The following is a 19827-nucleotide window of genomic DNA, read 5'->3' as shown; positions in this document are numbered from 1 at the left end:
GATCCTTTTGTGAACTAAAGCTTAAAGGCTCCTTATTGGCCTGGGAGAATTATCTAAAAAGGACAGTTCAGAGGGGAGGGTGACCGGAAAAGGTCCCTCATTATTTCTGGGACCCCAATATTCTGTCGAGTCACCCAAATAACGGTCCGTATATCAAATTTTGGCCCTCACAATAGGGATATTTTTTCAGGTAGTAATTGCACCAGATCAATGGTCAGCACTGCCCAGGGGTCAAATATGACCTAAGGCCTATTTATTATGGCCTGCAAGCTAAGAATGGCTTTTACATTTTTGAAGACATTAAAACTTTATTTTAAAATACAAACACTATTCATTCTTAGTTACCAAGCCAAAGATTGGTCTTGTGTGGAATTTGGCAAAAGCTGTAGTTTACAGACCCCTGGACTAGATGGCCACTTCAATTCCTTCCTATTCTGAAATTATGCTTCTTGAATCATCAGTTTCAAGCCTTGAATAAAGATGCAAGACTTGCACAATATAATTAGACTCCACAGAAAAAAAGAGCTGGCAATTTCAAACTTTCATTATTAACTATTTTTTTAAAAATTCTCTAACAATAGACAATAAGAATAATACAAGTGTGCTCAATTTCATTCTATGCCCACTCACTGAAAAGCAATGTAACTGGTGGACAGAGGTCTGCCTTGGAGTCAGAAAATCTGAGTTCAAGTCATGTAACTAACACATACTGAGTGACTTAACCTCTTAAGATACTAAAGAATTGCTTATCTGTATTCATGAAGTTTCCAAATAAAAGAAATCAATGGTTCAAACCAAAAATAAATCATCATCATCGTTCGTCATATTCCTCATTATTGACATAACAGTTGAATGAATTCATGTGTGCATATGACAGCATTTACACCAAGTACAGGACACCAAACCTCATGATTAGACCTCAATATTTACCAAGAAAAAAAATACTGATTTCTGGAGATTCTTAAAGAAAAGCAGAGAGAATTATCTTTCTAGAGTCATTTTTGACATGGCAATACATAGAGATATCATATAGACTAGATAACTTCTTCCAGTGCCACAAGTTTAAATCATATTTATTGCAATAACCAAAAGAAGTTTCTCTACTATAAAGATCAAGATATTTTATCTAAAGATGCTCATTTGTCCAGAGAAATAGCTGTTTTTACAACTTTAGAAAAATCCTGGATTTCTATCACTAATGTACTATGTTACTGAGGGTGAAGGACTATATTCCTAACTCTTAGTCTGGTTTTTATTTGCAATCTGTATTTTACAAGTAACAAAACCCTATGGTGCAAGTCAATATGACAAAACAAGTCCATTTTCATTTCCATTTATTTCTTGTCTCCTGAGAAAAAAAAGATTTTCTGTCACATGGACTTGGCCCTGAAAAAAGAATGGGCTGATAAGGTATCTAAGCACTTAGAAGAACAATAACTTTGTATGGGTTCCTGCAATAGATACTGTCCTTTTTGGTGACAGACAATTATGTTGCTAAAAAACAGCAAGGAAGAGGCAAATATCTTCTTAAGCAGATTCAAGGAAATTCATCGCAAAGAATTCCATCAAGATACAAAACTAAATCAAGAAAAGAGCACTCTAACCAGGAGGGAGGCATAAGTTAGACTGAAGATCTCTCTCAGCATTACCAATACCCAAGATAAATAGAGTCAGTCTCCAGCTTCCAAATAGGCCATGTTCCAAAAGTTAATTTGTTAGTGAGATGGCTATCGAGAGCTGAGAAAACTGCTTCCCCAAAATCAGTGCTTTAAATGGTGGTTAAACTCACTCATGGATTTGTCTACAAAAGCTGATTTAACTCATAATGTGCAGAACTAATGTTGCTAAAGAAACTAGGCCAAGCTCTAGGTCCTGGGCCACGTGATGAAGAGAGGAAAAAATAGTTATGTTTTCTAACCCTAAATGGACCCTCGCTTGTGCATGGCAATCTTTTCTTCTCTCACTGACTTCACTGTGGCAGGAAGTCCTGCCTGGGACACAATCTTGGCTGTTATGACCTGAGCGCTTCACTTAGAATCTCATTGTTTTGGCAGAGGCCAGCAATCAAATTAAAATGTAATAGGAAACTGTTGAATAAAAAAATAAAAATACCACATAGATAATGTTAATTTGTGATTTTCTAAATCAATAGGTAATCCAGCAGTAATCTGTTTCTATTAGAGTTTAACATCACTACTCTAGGAAACTCGAAGACTCTAAATTGCAAGTAAGGGTCACAATCCAAATGAGTAGGAAGGTCCTCACCCAGGAATTTCCTATATCAATAAAACCACAAGTATCCCATTGACTTCCCCTTCCCATTCCCAACAGAGACTGTACCAAACTTTATCTTTTCCTCAAGTCTCCCAACTCTATTTTCCTCTCCTCTCTCAAATGACCTCATCTCTTTTTACAGAGATTAAAGTTATCCATCATTAACGTCTTCACTTGCCTCCTCCACCCCTCAAATCTGCTGTTTTCACCCAATGTTCTTTGCCTCTGCTCCAGTCTCAAGAGGATTAGTTTTCTCCTCACTAAAATCAATCTCTCCAATTATATCTTCGAACCCATCTCCTCCTGTTTCTCTTCTTACGCACTGAACCACTCCTTCCAGGTCTCCTTTGCTGGTTAATAAATGCTTGTTGACTGACTGACAGGTTAATCATCACCCTCCCACCCCTAAGTGTGGGTGTCAGCCCCCCCCCAGGCTCTGTTCTAAGTTGTCTTCTCTTTCTTCATTTTCTCCCTTGGTGATTTCATCCATTCTCATCAGTTCAATTATCACACCTCTGCAAATGACTCACTCTCTCTTACCTTCTCTTGCCTGTTGGCCTGTCTGTGTCTGTCTGTCTCTCTCTCTCTCTCTCTCTCTCTCTCTCTCTCTCTCTCTCTCTCTCTCTCTCTCTCTCACACACACACACACACACACACACACACACACGTTCTGCATTTCAAACTGTCTATTGGTCAGGCATCTCAACTAACATGTCCCAGCAACACCACAAATAAAACGTGTCCAAAAGCAAGCCTATCTCTTCTACACTAAACCTGACCTTCCTCCCAACTTCCAAAATTTTTTGACAGCACCCAAGCCTGAAATTTTGCATGTTACAGTAATGAGAGAGATGTATGAATAAGAAACGACCCTGGCTTCCACGTCTTAATGATTAACTGTCGTCCCTTTCTCTCCACTAACAAAGTCCCTATCCTGCTTCAAGCCCTCATTACCTCTATAATTACCTCTAAGCTAAACTACCATAATAGCTTTCTCATCTGATTTCCCTGCCTCCAATATCTCCCTGTTCCAATCCATCTTTCACACAGCTGTCAAAATAATCTTTCAAATGCACATGTATGACCATGTCATTTCCCTATTCAGAAAGCTTCAGTAGGTCCCTAGGACAGCTAGGATAATATACACACTCTATAGCTTTGGCAGGACAGGCCTGGGCCAGGCTGGCTGCAAAGTGCCCTTCCAGATTGATTGCATGCGACTTCCCTTCAGATTCTCTATATTTCAGCCAAACTTAACTACTAACTATTCTCCAAATTGAATCTTTCCCCTTCCCCCCGTTGTGTGTGTCTATGCAGGTTGTTCCTCACGTCAGGGATATACATGCTTCTCATTTATGCCTTAGTTTCTCCATTGAGCTTTCTCTGATTTCTCCAGGTAAAAGTTCTCCCCCTCCTCATTTTCCTGGAGTACTTGGGAGCTCTTAGATTTTTGTTCATCACTCTTAGTTCTGCTGGAATCTAGAGTATCTACAAGGGATGCTCCAGTTATAAAATAACAAAAAAAAAAAAAACCTTACAGCTAATTTCTTCCTCCCCAAGTCAACTGTCTGGGGAAAGATTCCATGTTTTGCTCTCCTGATTGCCAAGGCAGCAAACGGAATGACAATAGTTGTGATCTCAGATGTTTGGGTGGCAGGTGGCACTGCCAGCACAGGAAATAAAAAGCAAATATTCTGAAGGAGGTCAGCCTCAAGGGATAAGCAGAAAGCTGGGGGTACAGCATTTCACTGGAGTCACCAAGCTGTCACTATACCTGGACAGTGAGATAAAGGCTTTTTTTTTTTAAATCAAGCTTAAACCACCACTGATCAGTGAAATACCAGAGGAATCCCAAAGCAGCAACACTCAAGAACATTGTCACAGATAAACACCCCCACCTCTAACAGGGATCATGAAACCAAGTTAAAGTGCAGAGTGCAAAATTCAAGTAAAACCAATTCCACAAGAGGGCCTGCACTGCAGAATCATCACCAGAAGTCTTGAGCTTCTTGCAGTCAGGACATGACAGAGACTCAGAACCCCAGCCTGGGAGCCAAGTCCATGTTCCACATACAAGGTATTCTCAGGGAGGCCCCAGAGATGTGATCACCAGAGCTCTACTCCCTACTTCCTTCCTGATGTTTGAAATAAAACTAACACGAGCCTCTGATCCAAATACCATGCTCCCTTAAGGGTGGAAGTCCCAATCAAAGGGTACTTCACAAAATTCCACCCCTATCTGTGGGCTTACCTCAGGGGTATGTCCACATTTTCAGTCCTCACCTCTCTCCTGAGCTCCACCCAGCACCGTATCTCACTTCCACATGTTAGAATGCCAACACCTTCTGAGATTCAGGGGAACTGACACTGAGGTCTTTTCTGATTCTTCTAGCTGGTAGTGCTTCCTCCCCACCCCCAACTACTTTGTATTTCTTTGGAGTATTTACTTACATGCATGGATGTGTATTTACTTACATGCATGGATGTTGCCGATTCCCCTCACAAGAACATAAGCTCCCTGAGGGGCAGGGGCGGGTCATTTTTGTCACTTTGACGTCCAATACCTTGTATCTAGTATCTTGTATCTTATTGAACTGAAGGGCTTCATTTTCCATACTATGGCTGGCAAATTCCTAATACCTCTTCTACACCCTGTGAATTAGGAGAAAAATCCACTCTCATTCCCATTCTTCTCCACTCCCATCTACTCCAATCCTATTCTTCCTGCTCTGATGCACTTTGCCCTCTCGAATCACATTCTATAATAAACTTCTTTTCGTCCATTATCTACCACCTAGCATCTGTACCTGGTACTTTGTCAGTGCTTAAATGCCTATTAATTGATTTCTTCACCTCCTACATCTTCCACCTTATCCACTCCCTGAAAACTGGCTCCCTCAACAGGTTCCCAGGTAGAAATGTATACTCACCATACTCAAGTGGTAGCTTATGCTCCTTCTCTCACACTCCCTTTGGTTCTCCTCTGCCCCACCTAGAGTCTCCTTATACTAACACCCATTAGCAAAAACCTCCCTTCCCCTTTGAATGTCACTTTCCACGTCTATTTCATCCCATCTGGATGCTGGCTGCAGTAATTAACCAGCCCTCAGTCACTCTGCCCCCTTTCTAAAATTCAGGACCCTACTCTCACTCCACTTCTCCACTTCAACCCATGCCCTCACACAGGGGCACTTCACTGTACAAGTGGACATTCCTCAGATATTCAAATATCATCAACCCCAACTCTCTTGGCCTGCGTCTTCACTGCACTGCCCAACACAGGGACCCGTCATGCCCTTTCTTGATCTTACCATCCCACATAAAACTCCACTTCTGTCATCCAGATCCCTGAAATTCCTCTCTGGAAAGATAGGAGATGACTATTGCCTATGCTTCCACCATAGGAAGAATCTCATTCTTCCCAAACCTAGTGTCCATCCTAAGCATAACCCCTTTCTCTCAACTCCCCAAGCACTCAACCCACCTCTGCTCTCAGTATTGCTCTCTCCTGCTTTTTGCCCTCACTTTCCCTCCTGCAGTCCTGATCTTATGGTTAGAATCATTTCACCGGAAGCTCTCCTCTCGATTCCCTTGTTCCCTTTCCCTACTGCTTTTTCATATCCTGCCAAAACCCAAACCTGGGTTTTGCCCACCATCTGCCTTCTCTGCTCCTACTGCTGGAAGTCAAACACCTGTGGTCATCTGCTTCCAATACAAGCATATGTAACTCATCTCAGCTGGGTCCTCCGTGCTCCACAGAAATACTTTTATTTTTCTCTGACTGACTTTCTATGATATTCACAACAGATACTATTCCAAACCCACTCACTTTTCCTCAATTCAATTCAACCTCCATTTATTAAGGCCATAATTCAGGCCAGGCACCTACTAAATGCTGAGCCCTGGAGATATAGAGGCAGAAACAAAAACACCCCAACCTTCAGGGTGCTAACATTTACATGCTCAATCCACATATACCATCCCCCCTCCCGATTAATGGAGAACCTCACATCCTACTACCCCAAGAACACAAAGGTCTTCCACAATGAAATTTCCCTTCTTTCCCCTAACTCAAAACCACTGTATTATTGCTTTTTCAGCTCCTGTTCCCATCTCAAATGAATCAGCCTTTGTCTTAGACAAGGCTCACTTCCCCAGCATCTCCTCAGAGAGCCTGTACCTTAGTCACCCATACTCCTTTCTTTCATATTCACATTCTCCCTTCCTGCTATCCACAAACAGGCCCAGGCTCTGCCAATCCTTAAAATGTGCTGACTTCCCCTCTGCACTCCCTTCAAATGATCTTCAGACACATGACTCACCCCCCCACAAACACACACTTTTCCAGTCCTCTTATTCCTTCCAACTCTTCTCCCCTGTCCCCCCAATGCCAAGTACTCTGCTGTCCAGTGGCACTGGCCTCCTTGCTGCTCCTAAACAAAATACAACATCTCCCAACTCTGGGCAATTGCATCGGCTGTCCCCCAATGCCTCGGATTCTCTCCCTCCTCATCTCTGCTTCCTGACTTCCTTTAAATCTCCGCTAAAATCCCAATTTATGCAAAAAGTATGACCCAGTGTCCTCCATCTCTTTCTTGGTGCTTTCCCTCAGAGAGTCCTCCCTCTATGTCTCTGCTTTGTATGTCGTTTTTCAGATTATGAGATCTGTGAAACAACTTTCTTGGCCTTTCTTTCTATTCCCAACACTTAACACAGTGCCTGGCACATAATAAATGTTAGATGACTACTTTCCTGACCTACTTGGAAGGCTCAACATCCACGTCTTCTCCTAAGCCTCAGTATCCCCCATGGCACTCACCTGCCCTGCCTCCCCCTCCTGCTTGCTTGCTTCCTCCCTCTCATATTTCCTCAGGTCCCCCAGGCCACTATGCAGATGGCTCCCAAAACTCCATATCCAGCTCTAATATCATGCCTGATCTCCAGTCCTACACCCACTGCCTACACCAGCTCTACCTAGATGGACAGAAGCTTCTGCAAACTAACACATCCACATCTTCTTCAATAAACCCAGCCTTCCTCCAAAAGGCCTTGTTTCAGTTGAGGCCATCACCACTCTCTCCAGTCCCTCAGATTTGCAACCCCTGATTCATCCTGCACTCTGCCATTTTCCTCAACTCCCAGTCACATTAAAAGGGTTGATTTGTATCCCCATCACATGTCTTCTTTCCACTCCCACAGATATCAGCTTGAGTTCCTAATTCTCATCACCTGTCACCTGGACTAGTGCAATAGTTTCCTCGTAGACTACTACAATAACTACCCCCACCGATCCTGATCTCCTAGCTGTCAATCTCTTTCTCCCTCTAATCTGTCCTTCCACACAGGTGCCAAAGTTGTTTTTCTTAACTGCAGATGTGATCATGTCCCCATCCTACTCAATATACTCCACTGGTTACCTATTACCTCTAAGATGAATTCTAAGCTCCTCTATTTAGCACTAAAGTCCTTCATAACCAGGCTCCAAACCATCTTTCCATACTGCGTATTATTCCCCCTCTCCCACTGTGATCTGGCTTTCTGTTCCTCACACACTCCCTCTTTGTCTCCAGCCTTTGTTCTAGATATCCTCCATTCCTGGATTGTACTCTTACCTCACTTCTACTTCACAGAATCCCACTCCTCTATGCCTCAAAACTCTCTTTAAACACCACCTACATTAAACATTTCCTGATCCCCAAAACTGCTAATACCCTACCTACCCTATGTTGTATCTAACCACCTTGTATTTATTCCTTTATTTAAAATTTATATTTGTTCTCCATATATGTACTTATCTCCCATTGGAATGAATTAGCCAACAAGCATTTATTAAGTGTCACTATGTGCCTGACACCCTGCTAGGTGTAACGATTGGAATGACGCCACCTGCTGGATACTTACTGTAGAAGAGTTCTGCCCATGAAGCGAACGTCTTTGAGGGCAAGACCAGGAGTCTTTTCTTTGGCGGGAGGAAGTGACGCGGACTAGTGGGAGGAGGAAGGAAGAGACTGGCGCTGACTCTGGGGCTTTTTCCTGAGGACTCTGGTGGAGAGCGGAGCTAGAAATGTGCTCTCCCTTTAATAGATAGGAATCTAGGTCTTTTTCTCTCTCTTTACCAAATTCTTATTCTCCTTAATAAATGCTTAAAAGTTTAAGTCTTGCTAAAGCTTATAATTTATTGGCGACCACTCATTAGATATTTTAGACAGTTTAGCTAGAATTTTAGCCCTTAACATAGGCAAAAGGCATAAAAATAATAAGAACGCAGCAATACAAAGATTTGACATGCAGGAGAAAATAAGCATATAAGCTATTGATGCTTACAAATGCACTAAGACTTTTGGGGACACGATGTGTAAATACAATCAATCGATCAATATTTATTAAGTCAGTCTGTCTCTGTGTGTCTCTTTTCCTTCTCCTTCATGCAGACTGAATAAAAACTTCTTGGGAGTCTCTCCAAGTAGACCATGGGCTTCCTGAAGGCAAACACAGCTTAGCAGCTTTGCATTCCCAGCACCTGGCATAGTTACTCTATAGTTCATGTAATTTAACAAATACTTGGTGACTAAATTGAAAGCATATTTTCTCCATTAAGGTCTCCTTTACCCACTGTAAAAGCTGTCTTCAAGAGGAAAACCATATGAGATCTCTGAAGATCAGAGGTGGGGAACACACACAAGAATCATTACCCCCACTTTCCCACCCAATACTGTCCTCTTGGCTGATGGCAGCAGGGATATGTTTATTCCTGATCAAACCAGAGGAAGACACATTGAGCCTCCAAAGGTCCTTTCTCTTCAACAACTCCATGGACTGGTAGGAAAAAACCTCAATTTGAAGTAGTTTTGATTCCAGCTCAAGCAGGTCCCTTCACCAATGGGGCCTCAGAGAATGGAAGCTGAACTAGATGACCTCCAGCTGCCCAATTCTCTAATGACAGTGACTTAGCCAAGGCTAGAGGAGGTCAGGATGAGAAGCCACATCTCAGTGACTCTATGCCTTTCATCACATTCATGGCACTCTGCAAACTGAGATTTGACACTGAGGTAAAATACCGGAACTGTGATGCATAGATGGCTCACCTATTTCAACAAAGGTTTATCACCTATTCTGTGCTAGTCACTGTGCTAGCTGCTGGAGGTACAAACCAAAGATTCAAGTCCCTTCCCCCAAAGATCTTATGTTCTATTTGTCAAAGGTGCAGCTAATAGATAACATTATATTCGTAATATGTAATAATGGATAACATAGAATGTATATAATGTATAATACATAATATAATAATATTCTATCTGGAGTCCAAACATTCCAGGATCCCTGAGCAAGGAAGTACTAGCAGTCATTTAGGTTAACCCTCTTATTCTAAAAATGAGAAAATGGAGTCCCTGAGTAGCTACATTGTCACTCAAGCTTTACACTGATCCTAATAACAATACAGACACATTTTCTCCATTTCACACATGAGGAAAGTAGTTAAAAGGCCCCGGGTCAACCAGTTGGAGGTCTGGGTTGTGATTCCAACCCTGGGGGGCCCAGCATTCCCCTAAGGTGTGATTATCCCGAGTTACCAAGCCATAAAACAGGCTCGTCTCTGGGTCTCCAAATGAGGGGAACTTGGCACTTCACCTGGTTAGGTCAAAAGACAGGGGGTGTAAACATCAGCTTATCCCAATTACTGCCTTTGTGACTACTGATGACTTATGAGGGTGGAAGAAGAGGAAAGCATTTAGTAAGTACCTACTATGTGCCAAGCACCGTGCTAAACACTTTACAAATACTATCTCATTTAATCCTCACAACAACCCTGCAAGGTATCTCCATTTTACTGCTGAGGAAACTAAATACCACAGGCAACTTCTGCAAGAAGTCTGACCCAGAGTCTGCTTTCCCTCAGACTACTCCCTGCATGTATCTTGTTTGTGGTCTAAGGCAGGATTTGAATTCAAGTCTTCTTGACTCCAGTTCTAGCACTTAATCCATTCACCACCTAACTAACTTTGGGTGGCATAGCTAGGTGGCCCAGTGGATAGGGCACAGGGTCTAAAGTCAAGAAGACCCATGTTCAAATGCTACCTCAGATACTTCCTAGATGTGTGGCCCTGGGACAGTCCCTTATTTGTTTGCCTCAGTTTTCTCAACTGTAAAATAAGGATAATAATAGGACAGACCTACCTCCCCGAGTTGTAAGGATCACATGGGATAATTATACAGCACTTAGCACAGTCTCTGGCACATAGGAAGTGCCATATAAATGTTATCCTCCACCACCACCATCATCATCTACTAGCTGTGTGACCCTAATTAAGTCATTTAACCTGTTTGCCTCAATTTACTCACCCGTAAGGTGGGGACAATAATAACACCTAGCTCCCCGGGTTGTTGTGAGTTCAAATGAGATAACTGTAAAGTCCTTAGAAGAGTCCCTGGCACATAGAAGGTACTACAGAAATGTGTGTTGCTGCGCAGTCGATTTCAGTCTCAGTCAAGTCTCCAGGATCCTCTTTTGTTTTGGTTTTTTGTCAGATACTGGAATAGTTGCCATCTCCTTCTCAGGTCATTTTACAGAGGAGGAAACTAGCAGAGGTTAAATGACTTAACTAGGTTAATACAGCTAGCTAGTAAGCTTCAGAGGCAACATTTGAATTCACCTTCCCTACTCCACTGCACCACCAGCTCACCAGGACGCAGGGGCTATTATTATCCTCATATCCCAGATGAAAAAGAGAAGTTGTGATGCATCACCTCATTTGATGTTCCTGAAAACCCTGTGAAATCAGTGTTGTTTTCTCCCCCATTAGCCTAAGCGCTACTTGGGTCGGGGGAGGGGGAAGCTGTTTTCTGATCAATTCAATAATCATTGATTAAGCGCCTACTATTGACAGCACTATGCTAAGTGGTGAGGATGCAAAAAGAGGCAAAAGACAGTCCCTGCCCTCAAGAAGCTAACAATCTAACAGGGGAGACAACATACAAATATATACACAGAGACCTATATACAGGTATCCCAGAACTTAACCCAGATCCTGGCAACTAGCGTTTTTTAAACACCTACAAGGTGCCAGCCGCTGCTCCGATGGCGGGCACACAGTAAGCACTTATTACATATGTGATGGCTTCACACAAGTGCACCCATTTAACAGATGAGAAAGCCGAGGCTCAGAAAGTACCCAAAATGCAGCAACATACCGGCACAGGCAACACGCAGAAGGGCAAACATCGGTCACGGGAAGCAAGGGGCAAAGAAACCTGTGTTCTTTCTGGTCCCGCTAATTAGCTTTCTGCTCCGGGACACCTATCTCTGGGTCCTCTCCCCCGTGAAGAAGGGGTTTCTCCCTCTGCAGAATTGGGCCTGATGAGCTTCTAAGCCCTATACGGGGCAGCTAAATGAAATGTCGAAGGTCAAGGCAACGAGCATTGATTAAGCGCCTACGGTATGCCGGGCAGTGGGCTAACTAAGCGCGGTGGCGGGACTCAAACTTGCATCTTCCCCGGGGCCACCCCGCTGTGCTCTGGGACACTCCGAGGGTCCGACGCTGGACTTTGGAGTGGCCACCCCGCCTCCCTGCACTAGTTCCAAAAGTTCCCTTTCCCTTCCTCGCCTGTCCCCTCCTCCCCTCCCGAGGCGCCCCCTCCCATATCCTCCCTCAGCCCACCCTCCGCGCGCTCACCATGGTGACGTCGATGCCGCAGCCGGAGCCCTCACAGTCCCGGCGCGCGGCGATCCCCACCTGCCCCAAACTTCTGGGGAACCCACGTGCGCCCGGTGGAAAAGTGCCGGGAGACACCGGAAGAGGCGAGTGCGCCTTCCTAAAACGTCCCCCGGAAACCGACAAATTCTGGCTTCTTCCTGAGAAAACCAGGCCGAGAAAAGGAGCCGGAAGCTCTGGGGAGGCTCGCCTCGTGTTCGGAGTTAGTTCCAAAGCGGGAGATGGCTGGACATAGGATCGTCACCTCACCTTGAGTCTCAAAATACAGAATGCTGGGGGGCGGGACTCTTCCGGTTTTATTCCTTCTCTCTCTTGCAACCCCTCACGACTCCCACTGCTGATTCTATGGTTCCGGAAACGGATGAGCCCGGCTTAGGTGGCTGTTTAAAGAGTAAAGGAAAGAAAAAGAACTTGACTCCAGGCTGCAAAGTCGCTGCTTGGGCACTACTCTTGGGTCACAGCAGCCCAGCCTCGGGGGTAGATTCGAAGCCTCACGAAGAGGACATTAGCCCAATCACAATTCTTTCAATCTTTTTAAAAATAAATTTTTACTGTTATCCTTTGTTTTTCTACAGCCTCGATTCCCCCTGTTGTATTCTCTCTTTCCTCTCAACACCTTCTGTTTTGTTTTGGTTCTGGCAGGGCAATGAGGGTTAAGTGACTTGCCCAAGGTCATACCGCTAGTAAGTATCAGATGTCTGAGGCCGCTTTTGAACTCAGGTTTTCCTGACTCTAGGGCTGGTGCTCTATCCTCTGCGCCACCTAGCTGCCCCCAGTCCCGGTACCTTCTGACTTAGGGATGAGTGGGATGGGAAGTATACCCAGTGACCCCTGTAATTGAGACTCGAGGAGAAAGGAGGCCAAAGCACTGATTTTATTTCTTTCCAAAGAAAGGTGTACCACACTCACTGGGACAACCAGGCGGTGTGACACACCGAGATTAGGAAACCAAGCAGTTTTTATACTTTTTACAGACATCTAATTTGAGTAAAATGCGGTAATTGGGTTAATACTATATGTTCAGCAATAAATCTTTCTCCTGGGATGTTCAGCGATAAGTCTCTCTCCTGGGTTGTTCAGAGATAAGTCTCTCTCCTGGGTCAGAGTGCCCCAACCTCAGGGGTTCAGCCATAGGTTATTTTGCAAAATTTCCTGTTTCAGCAACAATTTATCATATCTACATAATGTCTCAGTGCAGACCCTATGAAGCAATTTTTAAGTTGATATGCCTATATTTAGAAAGGGGGAGAGTAGCTTCCCCTTATTGCCTCTCTCTAGAGAAAAAACAGAGAGAGAGAGAGAAATAGGGGGCTCTAAGGGGCTTTAAGACTTTGAGATCAGATCACTAGGCCAAAGAGGGGGGCACTTTCCATCTCAGTGGAGGATCATATCCCTATGTCCCTCTCAGGGATTAAACATTCGAAATTCCACCCCTTGCTAGCTGGGTAATCACGGTCCCTTTCAGAGCCTCAGTTTCCCCATGTGTAAAATGAAGAAGTTGGACAAGACCAGGACTTACCACTCTTTTTGGTGTGTGTCATAGACCCACCCAGGTGGTGGTCTATAGCTCCCTTCTCACAATAGTGTTTTTAAATGTGTAAAATAAATGCATAGAATCACAAAGGAAACCAATTATACTGAAACATAGTTATCAAAAAGTGATCCCCAAAGACCCTTTCAGCACTTAACATTCTATGAATCAGTCAAACCCTGCTGCTTGGGAACCCCAAGGAGTTCTTAGCAGAAAGCAGATGTGTTGAATATTTCTGATTCTGTGAATTGAATGTTTTTCTGAGGCCCCTGTTTATCTTAGAAATTGAAAAATGTTAGCAGAGGTCAAGTCAGCCAGTCAGTCAGTAAGCATTGATTAGGGTTCTACTAAGTATCAAGCACTGTGGTAAGTGTTCAGGACACAAAGAGTCAAAAAGAGAGACCCTGCCCTCAAGAAGCTAACAATCTAATGAGGGAGAAAACATACAAACAAATCTGTGCAAATGAGCTGTATACAGGAAAAATAGAAACTAATTAAAAGAGAAAAGGGACTAGAACTAAGAAGAATTGGGAATACAGATTGAAGTATAATTTTATTTGTTAATTTCCTCTTTCTAAAGTTATTTTGTCTCTTTTCTTTCACAACCTGACTGATGTGAAGATGTTTTGCATGACTGCACATGTATGACATATTGAATTGCTTAATTTCTTAGGGAGAGTTGAGAAAGGAAGGGAGAAAGTATAGAACCCAAAGTTTTAAAAAATCAGTGTGAAAAAATTTGGGGTTTTTTACATGTAACTTGGGGAAAATTCTAAATAATAGAAAATAAATTAAGAGGGATTGGGAAAGACTTTCTGTAGAAGATGGGATTTTAGCTGAAACTTGATGGATGCTGGGAGGTAGAGGTGAGAAAAGAGACATTCCAGATGGAGTGTCTTATTGGAAGAACAGCAAATAGTGTCTTATTCCAGGAAGCCCAGGTTACTAGATTGAAGAATAAGTGGAAGGAAAAGGTATAAAAAGACTGGAATGATAGAGAGGAGGGTAGCAAGAGGGGGAATAGGTTATGAAAGTATTTGAATACCAAACAGGATTTTGTATTTGATCCTTGAGAAAGCCACGATGGGGGCGGGGGGGGGGGGGGGGCGGGGAAGGAATCCCAGAAGGACTTATCTAAGAATAAATGGATAACTAATGGTACAAGTAGAACTAGAACCCAATTTTCCTTGCTCTCTATTACACGAGTGTTTATTTATTGATGTGCATGTGTGTTTCTACATTTATATGTTACCAGATGGCACCCAATTAGAGAAAGGGTTCTGGTTTCAAATAGACTTAAGTACATTCTTTAGGCTGAATCTGACCCCAAAGAGAAGAGAAAGCTTTTCCTTGAATTCTCTGGTCCATTGCCCCTACCTGGAAATTCTTGGAAAATCTCTATCATTGAACTTAGAAAGGGCTCACATCTAGGGTCATTAAAAAAGATTAACCAGGTACTTTCTAGAAAATGTGCCCAATCAGGCACAGGACAGCTATTTATTTTTTTTCCACCTCAAAAGAAATGCTTAAAACCCCAAAGATTTAAGTGTACTTTGATAAATAAAACATAATGCAGGAACTCATTACTCCTGTTAGACTCTCCCAACAAGTAAAAACAACTTTATGGTTCTGTTCAACAGATTCTTTTTATTGATCTCAGCTCTGTCCTGTTCAGAGAACTCCCAAACCTTCAATCTTTCAATCAGTCATGTGTGACTCTTGAGTGTTCTTAGCTGCAGGTCTTCCTGGCAATGGTGCTCTTCTCTTTCAAGATGATCTTGTGGAAACCATCTCCCAAACCTCTCAAAATCACGAGGCTAGAAATATCTACTTCTCAGGATGGATGTTTTGTGACCTCAAGGAATGCAACACAAAACAGAAGAGCCAGCCAGATGTGTGCAGTACCAGGTTTGCCTGAGCAGGTACACAGTCTTGCTGCTGTGTGAATACAATAACCCTTGCTGCTGGAATGTGAAGAAGAGAGAGAAATACCCCACTCCCTTCCTCAATATAAGTCCAAGTGAGAGCGTCCTAACAAAGATATTTTGAAAAAGTGAAAACCATCTCTTTGTAAACAAATATGCTTTAACTCACTATCCCATAACTAGGCCAGATGGATGGATGGATGGATGATAGATAGATAGATAGATAGATAGATAGATAGATAGATAGATAGATAGATAGATAGATAGATAGATAGATAGAGATAGATGGCAGCTAGGGGGCGCAGTGAATAAAGCACCAGCCCTGGATTCAGGAGGACCTGAGTTCAAATCTGTACTCAGAAACTTGATGCTTACTAGCTGTGTGACCCTGGGCAAGTCATTTAACCCTCATTGCCTTGCAACCTCCCCCCCCCAAAAAAAAAACATCAAAACAATAGGTAGATAGATAGATGGAGCTCCCCCAGAATTCTAAGAAAACCCTAACAGGTTTAGGGGTGCCTCTTCTCTATTGCTTTATTACTGAAACCTTATCAATTATTTCCTCTACACAGTTGTCATTAATTATCACCCCAGTTCCCTTTAAATAATTAACATCAATTACCTTTTAAAAAGAGATACTTATTTTAAAGACATAGAGGCACCTTTTCCCTATACCACTGCAGTCTCTGAGGAAAGTAGACTCACTATTAAAGGAGAGAGGAAGGCAACGAGCATTTATTAAGGGTATACCATGTGCCAGTGGGCAGCTAGGTAGTACAGCAGATAGTTTGCTAGGTCTGGAGTCAGGCAAACTCATCTTCCTAAATTCAAATCTGGCCTCAGACACTTACTAGCTGTGTGATCCAGGGCAGGTCACTTAACACTCAGTTCCTTGTCTGGAGAAGGAAATGGCAAACAACTACAGTATCTTTGCCAAGAAAACCCCATACAGGATCAAAAGAGGTAGACATGACTGGAAAAACTACTGAACAACACTATGTGCCAGGCACTGTGTTAAGCACTTGACAAATATTATCTCATTTGATCCTCACAATTTCCCTAGAAGGTAGATACTATCATTATCTCCATTTTACAGTTGAGGAAACTGAGGCAGACAAAGGATAAGTCACTTGATCAGGTTAACACAGCTATTGTCTCAGGCTGGATTTGAACTTGGATTTTGCTGACTCCAAGCGCAGCAGGCTATCTGCTGTCCTACCTAACTACCTCTGTGTCTCTTTGCACAATTTCTTCATAACAAGGGTCCTAACAAATTCATATCCCCAAATAACATCAATGCCAGATGGCTCCTCAACTCGACCAGCTCGAGGCTAGATCCCAAATCAATTCCTTTCTTCATAGAGCATCAGTGCTGGTTGGGCTGAAAACCCAGCTCTGGAACCTTAGGCCAGGACACCAGGACACTAATGAAAGACGCCTAGAGGCTTACTTTCCTGAACTTTCAAAACTCACAATGTAGTAGTGCCCAATATCTTCCTCTAAAATAGAAAAAGGACAAACTCAGAGACAAAGGACTGCAACTCATTTCATAGGTCATATGCTGACTTTAATAGGGAGAAAATCCAAGGCTTTCCCTTTGCCACCTTGACTTTCTTTTGTTGTTGTCGTTGTTTAGGGAAGGTAATTGGGGTTAAGTGACTTGCCCAGGGTCACACAGCTAGTAAGTACCTGAGGCTGAATTTGAACTCGGGTCCATCCTGACTCCAGGGCCAGTGCTCTATGCACTGTGCCACCAGCTGCCCTCTATATTGTCTTTCATTGGATATCATAAGGAAAGGATTCAAACTAAGAGACATCAGACAAAAAAAAAAAAAGAAAAAGAATGAATGAGACTTTCCTTACTAATGTTTCTTGAAGGCACCTCCATTTCTGCTACATAGTCAATCAAAAATACTCCTTGTCAATAGCAGATGAGAACCAATTATAAAATGTGGCACATACTGAAGTCTTCTCAAGGTACTTACATCATATGTGACTAAGACTGTCCCAGAACCTGACTCCCTAGCTTCCTCCATGTGGAGAGAAGCCACCAGAGACCCTATGTGCCTTTTATAGGTCTTGCTCCTCATAACCCCATGGACTCCCCCAGTCTTCCTGGTTCAATATCCAATTTTCTTTGACATAGTTCAAGTCATAGGGACACTTCATGACCAACCAGGAACTGCTGGTCATGCATGTCCATTAGCAAGGGACTAGAGCGTATGTCTCTCCCCACAGAGCCAAAGGGCCATTTGTGATACTTGAAGAATAGGGTGTTGGATGACAGGAAAGGCTTGGGAGAGTAAGTTCCCCTGCAAGGTGAGGTAAAAGAGATACCGAAGCGGGCAGTGGATAAAGCACCAGCCCTGGATTCAGGAAGACTTGGGTTCAAATCCAGCCTCAGACACTTAACACTTACTAGCTGTGTGACCCTGGGCAAGTCACTTAACCCTCACTGCCCAGTGAGAGAGAGAGAGAGAGAGAGAGAGAGAGAGAGAGAGAGAGAGAGAGAATAAGGCTTGAAAGCCAGTGTTGCAAATAATAGACAAAGATTTATTATAAGCAACTCATACATGTGTAGCAAAGGTCTGTGATGGCTGGCCATACAGAAATCTATCCCCATACCATCCTACTCTCAGAGACCCTCCTTTATAAGAGGGGCAAACAAAGTATGTCCCAGGTGTACACACATGCTTTCCTGGGAAGCTATTGATAAGGTAATCCTCAAAACTGCCAAGGATGGGCTAAGGATATGGCAGTGTGGCAGGAAGATGCATACCCACACATACCTCCCCTTATGTATGAATGAATGAGAAGCCAGGTTCCCAAAGGGGGTGAATGGGAGGTTAGCTTTCCTTGTGTGACCCAGCCATCCAGCTAAAACCATAGTGTCCCGAGTAGGGTCAGGATCACTGAAGCCCAGCATGAACTGAAGGGAAAGAGGAATACTAAGTGGAATTTTAAAGGTATGTTAGGATCAAAAGAAGTTGAAAGAAGCAATAAGAGCACCGTGTAGGTGGACAGGATGATGATAATAGACAACAGAGAGAAGGCAAGACAACTACTACTCTGCTTCTGTTTTGGTTTTTTGTTTTGTTTTGGGGTTTGGAGTTTTTTGGGAGGGTTGGTTTTTTTTTTTTGCCAAGGAAAAGTATCTTTAGAATGGGGGTGGTGGTGAGGGTGGAATGACTATAATAGAGTACAAAAAACAAAATATAACTTAACTACTTAACCTTAGTTAGCTTAACTAACTTTAATGAAGTACAGACAAAAGTGCTTCATGATCTGGGTTCAAATTCTGACCCTGCCAATGGACCTTGATTTCCTCATCTGTAACCTAGCACAGAGTTGATGGTTAATAAATGTTTCCTTCCCTTTACCTTTCATCTCTAAATTAATAATCCTATGACTCATATAATCAGACCTAGATGAATTTCATCCTAGGGTGCTGAATTAACTAGAAAACGTGATTTCTGAAATATTGCAGGTGATATTTGAAAGATCTTAGAGAATGATTGAATGTGAGTAGGCACTTAATAGTTATTGAATAAATAAATGAATGAAAGGGGGAAAAGTATCAATTAAAAGTTTATGAAAAGCTTTGTTCTAAACATTGGAGATACAAATAGAAAAGTAAAAGGATCCTTACTTTCAAGGGGCTCACATTCTAATGGTGAGACAATGCATGTAGAAGAGTTCAGCGGCAAGTTAGATGGAAAAGTCCCATGATCCTTAGAATGCAATACAAAGGAGCTATCAATGCATCTTCTTTATATGTAAAGTTTCTACAGGATGGGGAAAGAAAAAATTATGAGTGTGTGTGTTTGTGTGTGTGTGTGTGTGTGTGTGTGTGTGTGTGTGTGGAGAGAGAAAGAAAGAGAGAGAGGGAGAGGGAGAGAATGGGGTGGGGGAGACTTCATTTCTGGAAAAAATGTTAAAACACATCATTAAAGGAAGGATTTGCTAGTATTTTAGAAAAATAACTGAGGGATACTAAAACCATGAATTTGTGTAAAACAAACAAACAAAAAAAAGAAGGCTAGGCTAGTATAACATTTCAATTTTTTGACAATGTAACAAGAGTAGACTAACTTTGCTTTCCATCTGCAACTCAGCTTCGTATGGACCTCACCAAGATGAGCTGTTCACCAGAAATCTCTTCATCATGGTAATCAACTCAGTTTTGGATATTCAATGCCTTCACAACTCCCTCAGTCTTCTCTCCCTTCTGATTGGAGGACTGGAGGGTAGAGCACTACACTCCTCCCATAGCCTTACAACCCTTCCTTCATAGAGGGTTGGGATCTGAATTTTGTGGCTAACTCTCTACTTTCCATCAACAGCTCTGCTCTGCTGGCACCACGTACTACCTGGTTCTCCTTCCTCT

At 42.8% G+C, this 19827-nt stretch overlaps 1 protein-coding gene across 2 annotated transcripts in view; it reads right to left on the bottom strand.

The window, feature by feature from the left end:
• Positions 1–12171, bottom strand: part of TMA16 (translation machinery associated 16 homolog) — a 63889-nt gene extending 51718 nt beyond the window's left edge. For both annotated transcript variants that reach the window (XM_043969740.1, XM_043969741.1), the window contains exon 1: positions 11946–12171. In XM_043969740.1, the coding sequence (XP_043825675.1) occupies positions 11946–11948 (3 nt within the window). In that variant the 5' untranslated portion in view covers positions 11949–12171. The remainder of the gene's footprint in view (positions 1–11945) is intronic.
• Between the last annotated feature and the right edge of the window lie 7656 nt (positions 12172–19827).

This window comes from Dromiciops gliroides, chromosome 6 (assembly GCF_019393635.1).
Source record: "Dromiciops gliroides isolate mDroGli1 chromosome 6, mDroGli1.pri, whole genome shotgun sequence".
Classification (NCBI taxonomy): Eukaryota; Metazoa; Chordata; class Mammalia; order Microbiotheria; family Microbiotheriidae; genus Dromiciops; species Dromiciops gliroides.
The sequence above is the reverse complement of the archived record's forward strand: the minus strand, read 5'-3'. Positions and strand labels throughout refer to the sequence as shown.